The sequence below is a fragment of the Rhincodon typus genome, chromosome 28 (assembly GCF_021869965.1).
Source record: "Rhincodon typus isolate 14 chromosome 28, sRhiTyp1.1, whole genome shotgun sequence".
Classification (NCBI taxonomy): domain Eukaryota; kingdom Metazoa; phylum Chordata; class Chondrichthyes; order Orectolobiformes; family Rhincodontidae; genus Rhincodon; species Rhincodon typus.
Genome location: NC_063359.1, coordinates 16266040 through 16272196, shown reverse-complemented (window position 1 = coordinate 16272196; position 6157 = coordinate 16266040). Strand labels below are relative to the sequence as shown.

General features: G+C 35.8%; 1 protein-coding gene across 4 annotated transcripts in view; it reads left to right on the top strand.

The window, feature by feature from the left end:
• The window catches only part of ehmt1b (euchromatic histone-lysine N-methyltransferase 1b), a 170372-nt gene that overhangs the window by 136710 nt on the left and 27505 nt on the right, over window positions 1-6157 (top strand). For all 4 annotated transcript variants that reach the window (XM_020526558.2, XM_048613799.1, XM_048613801.1 and 1 more), the window contains 2 exons: window positions 1237-1391; window positions 5066-5233. In XM_020526558.2, the coding sequence (XP_020382147.1) occupies window positions 1237-1391; window positions 5066-5233 (323 nt within the window). The remainder of the gene's footprint in view (window positions 1-1236; window positions 1392-5065; window positions 5234-6157) is intronic.

Here is a 6157-nt window from a genome sequence, read left to right as displayed (position 1 = left end):
ATTACTTAACGGGTTAAGGGTATTTCAAATGAGGTAACTTTCACTTTAAATAGTTGATGTAACAAAGGTACACTTATTGAAATTATAGGCATTCGTATTACTTTCTGCACAAATATAGGATCATGTGCCATTATACAGACTTTCCAAACCAGCCTCCATTTTGTAGGATTTCTTTCTTCTGTTCTGGCTTGAGCTGCATTCACAAAAAGTGGCCTTTTATACCAAGTCCCCAGACATAGTTACCACCAACAAAGCACTTGTCCATGAATACTTTCTTGAGCCAGGATAGTGGCACAGATTCCTCAGAAAGTCCCTCCTTTGACTCATTTAAATGGTCTGATGGGCACTGGCACCACCAGTTCAGCAGCATTCAGTATTGTCCAATTCACAATTCCTCACTTTTTCAGTGTTCAGCTCTTTCTAACTACAGAGCACACATAGTGACACAGTCTCCCTTATCTAATCTCATGGACCTGCTTAAGCACCAGGATATGTTCAAAGAATGCCAAACTGAAAAACTCCACTCTGGTACAGACATGATAGTTTGAATGGTCTCCTTCTGAACTCTCAAATTCTATGATCCTACCTGGACAGGACCTTGCTTATTTTATCTTCTTGCGCATTCCCAGTGTTCTGAGCAGCCAAATGGAAAAGAAGGCTAGGCCTTCTCACTGCAGTTAGCTTTATATATACCCAGACCTAATTAACCATCTATCAAAGAACTTTTCGTTACATTGTTTCCTTAAAGGGGTATTGCTCAAAAGAAAATACAGGCTTTTTGCAGCCCGTGGGTCATCGCAAATACTCTAGCAGTTTACCCTAAAAACATGAACTTTGTTTGTCTTTTCTATTGGTAAACCTAAGTCTCACATTCTTATTCTTATTCTTTTGAAGATGATTTGATTTAACTTTACTTTCAGCAATGAAACTGATATCTTGGTGGTCTTTTACTTAGCCTGTTATTGTAATCATTGCTTTGAGATCTTGATAAAAATCCAACATTTAATTGCAAATTGTAGATTGGCTTTTGGAAGAAAACCTTGTGTTTCTCATCAAAAATTGCAAAATAATCAAATCTACACTGTTATTTTAAACGATTCTCTGACGTTGAAGCATAACTTCAGTTTCATAGTTGGTGTGGACACTGGCTGAATGGCTTCATTTGTGTCCTCATTTTTCTGTCATTGTATTGTTCTAGGTTAACAATTGTTCTCTTTCCCTACTTTCATTGCACAGGAAGAGAATATCTGTTTGCATTGGGCGGCTTTCTCAGGGTGTGTGGATATTGCTGAGATATTTTTAAACGCAAAGTCTGATCTAACTGCAGTAAATATGCATGGTGACTCTCCTTTGCATATCGCATCAAGAGAAAATCATTATGAATGTGTAGTGTAAGTACTTCTTAAAACCCTGAACTGTCATAGATAATGATGTGACGATGTGTTATAATTCACTCAGGGAGTCCATGTTGCTCTGGCAGCATGCCCTTTTACATGCATGTTATAGTCTGGAGCTGTGACTAGTGATGTAGAGGCTTTAGTGTTCTCACCATCACATGGCTAACCAGGAATATGTCTTGCACTCCTAATGCTTGCCATTGGCATATATTGGAAGTATTGCAGGTTGGTACTCACCCTACCTGGCCATGAACAATCCTTCCTCTAGGCCATCAGGAATTTGAGCCACAATTTTGGGCTCGGAAGCAGGGATGTTACCCTCTATCTCCGACGTCTTCTCAGATAATGATATAAGGTGCAATTTTTGAAGTTGAAATGATAAGCTCAACATAAGTGATCAGGCCAATATTCCTGTGATTTTAAAAAAAATTTTCTGTAGGTAAACTGTAAGAGATTGACAATATCCTGTCATGCATCATTAGTCATTTTTGTCGTTGAATTCAGATTGACCTTTGGACACCCAACTAGTCAGCTGACTGCACAGCTTAACCTACATTTAACATTTTCTAAAAAATATTTGTTTGCTTTTTACTTTGTTTAGGATTTGCTATAACAACTACTAAGTTTCTTTACATTGTTCCCCTTTCCTTCTTTTGGAAATACGAGATCAATTAAGTAATAATGAGGAGGAGTCCTTCGACTTTCCTGTTTTAATCCTCTTCAGTTGGCTAAAGTAACGATTGATGGTGCTTTTAGCATCAGGCTATACCTCTGGATAACTAGATTCTTATTAAAAAACATGTATACCAAGGAGCCAAATCAAAAGTTTTCTTGGCAATCATGATAAATAATGGAAATGTGATGTCAAACATACATATACAAAGTTGAAAACTAAAGACATATTGTTCAGTATGTTAGGAAGATGTAAGGAATATACAGTTTTAAAGTCCTTAGCATGCCCTTCAAGTTTTAAGTTTCTAATCTGAAACTGTGTTCCTTTTATTGATATCTTGTATCCCAGCAGTTGAGTATTACAGTTCCCTTCAAATTCTAATTATCAGGATGTCGAGGTTGGTTGGCTCGCTGAGCTGGTTTGTTGTTCCGCAGACGTTTTGTTACCATGCTTGGTAACATCTTCAGTGCAGCCTCTGATGAAGCGTTGGTGTGTTTTCCCGCCTGGTTTTTAAATTATGGGGTCCGTTACGATGGATTGCCTCACTTCCGGGTTTCCTCAGTAGTGGAATGTATATGGGGTCGAGTTCAATGTGTTTATTAATAGCATGTTATTAATAATGAATGGCCTGAATGGATGGGGTCGAGCTCCCACAGAACCAGGTTTTTCAGTTTCAGCTTTCAGCAGTTGCTGGGTTCTTGAAACTGGATGTGGAAGCTCTTATTTCTCTCTCTGTTACAGCTAAAAACTGGAGTTCTCTTCCTGCTGTTAGAATTGCATGTGAAACAATTTATTTTACTGAATTTGCCTTTGCCAAGGATGTGTTTATGGGATGTTACTATATTGGAACTGTTAATTAGTAGTAGTTAATGTAAACAAAATAATATATATATTTCGATAGTTACAGTTAAGCCAATTCTTTTATTTTTATTTTGTCTATATTTTAACTAGTGTAAAAATAAAGTGTTTTTGCTTGAAGTTGAGTAGTTTGACCAATTGAATTGCATCTGGAATGCAATGCCTTACTCTTACTTTTAAAATAAGAAAAAGTTAGGGCCTAGGCTATCATCTTAATATATTTTAAGGGGATTTGGTCTCGTCCATAACAAACTGGGGACTCTTGTTGGGATCAAAATCTCTAATTCCTGACAGGCTTTAGGATTATTGGACTCAAAAGCACTGAGTTATGATTGTTGGTTTTTTTTTATTTTAGGTGTTGCATTCAATTGTTTTAAACAGGGTGTACCTTGTGTAATAATGGCTCTTTCAGTTGATGGGGGTGGAAGAAGTCACTTTGGGTATTTTATAGAAAGTGAGCAAGTCAGAGCTTTTGGAATTGGCAAGCAAGTTGGAGTTGCCTGTGTCTGTGAAGAAAAGGGAAATAATTGTATTTACAATTGCCAGGAATGCATTCAAAATCATTGGGGTTTTCTAAAATTCAATTGCAAATGAAGCAGCTTGAATTGGAGGCAATGGCAAAAGAAAAAGCAAGAATAGACTTGGCAGAACAAATAGAGAAGGAAAGAAAGAATAGACATGGCAGAACAAAGAGAAAGTGAATCTGTTTGAATTATGACTAAAAGCACAGGAAAAAGAAAAAGAAAGGATGACTCTAGCAGAAGAAAGGGAAAAAGAGTTTTTGAATTTTGGAGGTTAGAACTGAAAACTCAAAGTTGACTTAAAATGGCAGACGTAGACGTGAAAGGTAGGAGTAGTGATAAGGACAGTGATGGAGAGCAATCCATCGTAGCCAAAGGCCTGGTGGGTACCGTTTTAAAATGTCCAGGAGTTGCCTAAGTTCGATGAGAAGGATGTAGAATTTTTTTTTTATATTTCGTTTGAGAAAGTTGGTAAACAAATGAAATGGCCAGTGACCATGTGGGTATTGTTGATCCAAGCAAAGTTGGTAGGTAGAGCTAGTGAGGTATTTGCATCACTATAAAAGGAGGTGTCTTGAGAGTGTGATGAGGTGAAAAGCTGTCTTAAGTGCATATCAGCTAGTACTGGAAACTTTACAGACAACATTTTAGGCGTTTAAGGAGATGTCCTGGTCAAAAGAACATACAGTTTGAAAGGATTAAACACAGTAATTTTGATAGTTGGGTAAGGGCATTGAAAGTGATTAAACATATGATGCTCTTAGATGATTATTTTAGAGGAGTTCAGAAAAACACTTCCTGAAGTAGTGAGAACTCAGGTGGAAGAGTAGAGAGTTAAAACTGCAAGATTAGCAATGGAAATAGTAGATGATTATGAGTTGGTTCATAAATCAAAATTTGACTTCTGACATCACTTTCACTCTGAGGGGGTATAAAAATTGGGGAAAAGAGAAACCCTTAGGTGGTTTGTGAAAAGGAGAGCTCATTGAAGATAGTTTACCCAGAGTAAAAAGGAAATCCATGAGGGGAAAGAGAAGTTAAAAAAATTGCTCAGGTAGTTTCACTGTAATGAAGATAGAGTTACAGGTAAGCCAATTCTTTTATTTTTATTTTGTCTGTTTTTTAACTGTAGTTTAAAAAGGTGCTTTTTTGTTTAAATTGGAATAATTTGACTGATCGAATTGCATCTGGAATACAGTGCCTTACATTTACTTCTAAAGTAAGAAAAAGTTAGGGTCCAGGCTAACTTAATATATTTTGAGGGGGTTTGGTCTGGTTCGTAACAACCACTTTATTATCATTATTGAGCAGTGTGGAAAAAGCACGTTTCAAAATCAGTATGTATATAGCATGTTGTGCAACATTTTCTGTATCAGTTTGCCTAAACTGATGAAACAGATCCACCTTTTGCACTCCAGTGAAACACAGATGTGCAGATCTTAATTGCAATTGAGAATGATGTTACGAAATACAGCATAGGATGAAGTATGAATTATTGTAGTTCGACACAAGTTAAAAAAGATTGCCCATTCAAGTGAAAATGTACTTCAAATAATTGCCATTTAACATCCCTATTAATATTCTGACAATAAAACTGGTTATCTGTCCACATTTAGGCTTTTTCTTTCACGTGGCGCTGATGTTAATATTAAGAATAAGGAAGGAGAAACACCACTCGAATGTTCAAGTCTGAACTCACAAGTATGGGTTGCACTGCAGATGAACAAAAAACTTAAACAAGCATCAGCTAATAAAATTACCCAGGTTGAAAAACTAGTTAGCAGGTACAGTATTGCACATTCTGACTTTTTCAGCTTCACTTTTCAGAGCAAAAGATTTTAGTTTGAATGTATTTGTATTTTACATTTTCTGAATTCAAGAGCTAGTTTTTGTTTTACTGTTATCATTCACCATATTCACACATTGGAAATGGTCTTGGAGCAGAGTTAGCTACAATACTGAGTGAATGTTGATGTTAATTCTTTTATTAGCATTTGATTAATCAGAGTTCATGAAAATGCATTTAATGTGAAAGATTGATATGAAAACTACACCAAGTAGTTAAATAGTTTTCTTTTTTCAAAGAGTAACAAACTTTGTTTTCATTAGATATTTTAGATACTTCATTTTCTGTCGTAATGTCTTACAGGTCATGTGTTGTTTAATTGTTACAGATAATGTTAGTTATTTGTCGGTTCTAATTTGTTGTGGAAGGACATGCTTAGATGAGATGAGACTTTTTTGGGGTGTTGGATTTCATGCATGTTTTCTGCTGCTATTTAACTGTTGATCTGTGAGCGTATTTATAAATAATGCTTAAATAGTTAATGGCAGCATACATGCTAAATTATTTTTCTGTGTTATTTATCCACTACTGAATCTTGAGGTTTAAATTTTTGATTTTTATAAAATGTTTTGTTTGAAGCATCGTTATGACTGGTTCTATTTATCTACGTAGCAATAGTCTCTGCGCTTCAAAGTATGTGATGTACTTTTAAGATGATTCTGAGCAAGGGGATAAGTACTTTACTCATTTTTAAAAAATAATGTTCTTCTTACACTGTATTAACACTGACAGTAACTGACACTAATAGACTTGGAGCAGAATCAGTGGCTCTTGTAACTAAATGAAACAAATTTAAATTGCAGTCATTGGGATAACCAAGTGACACTGAGGGAATATATGTTCACATGCAAACAGTAATAGA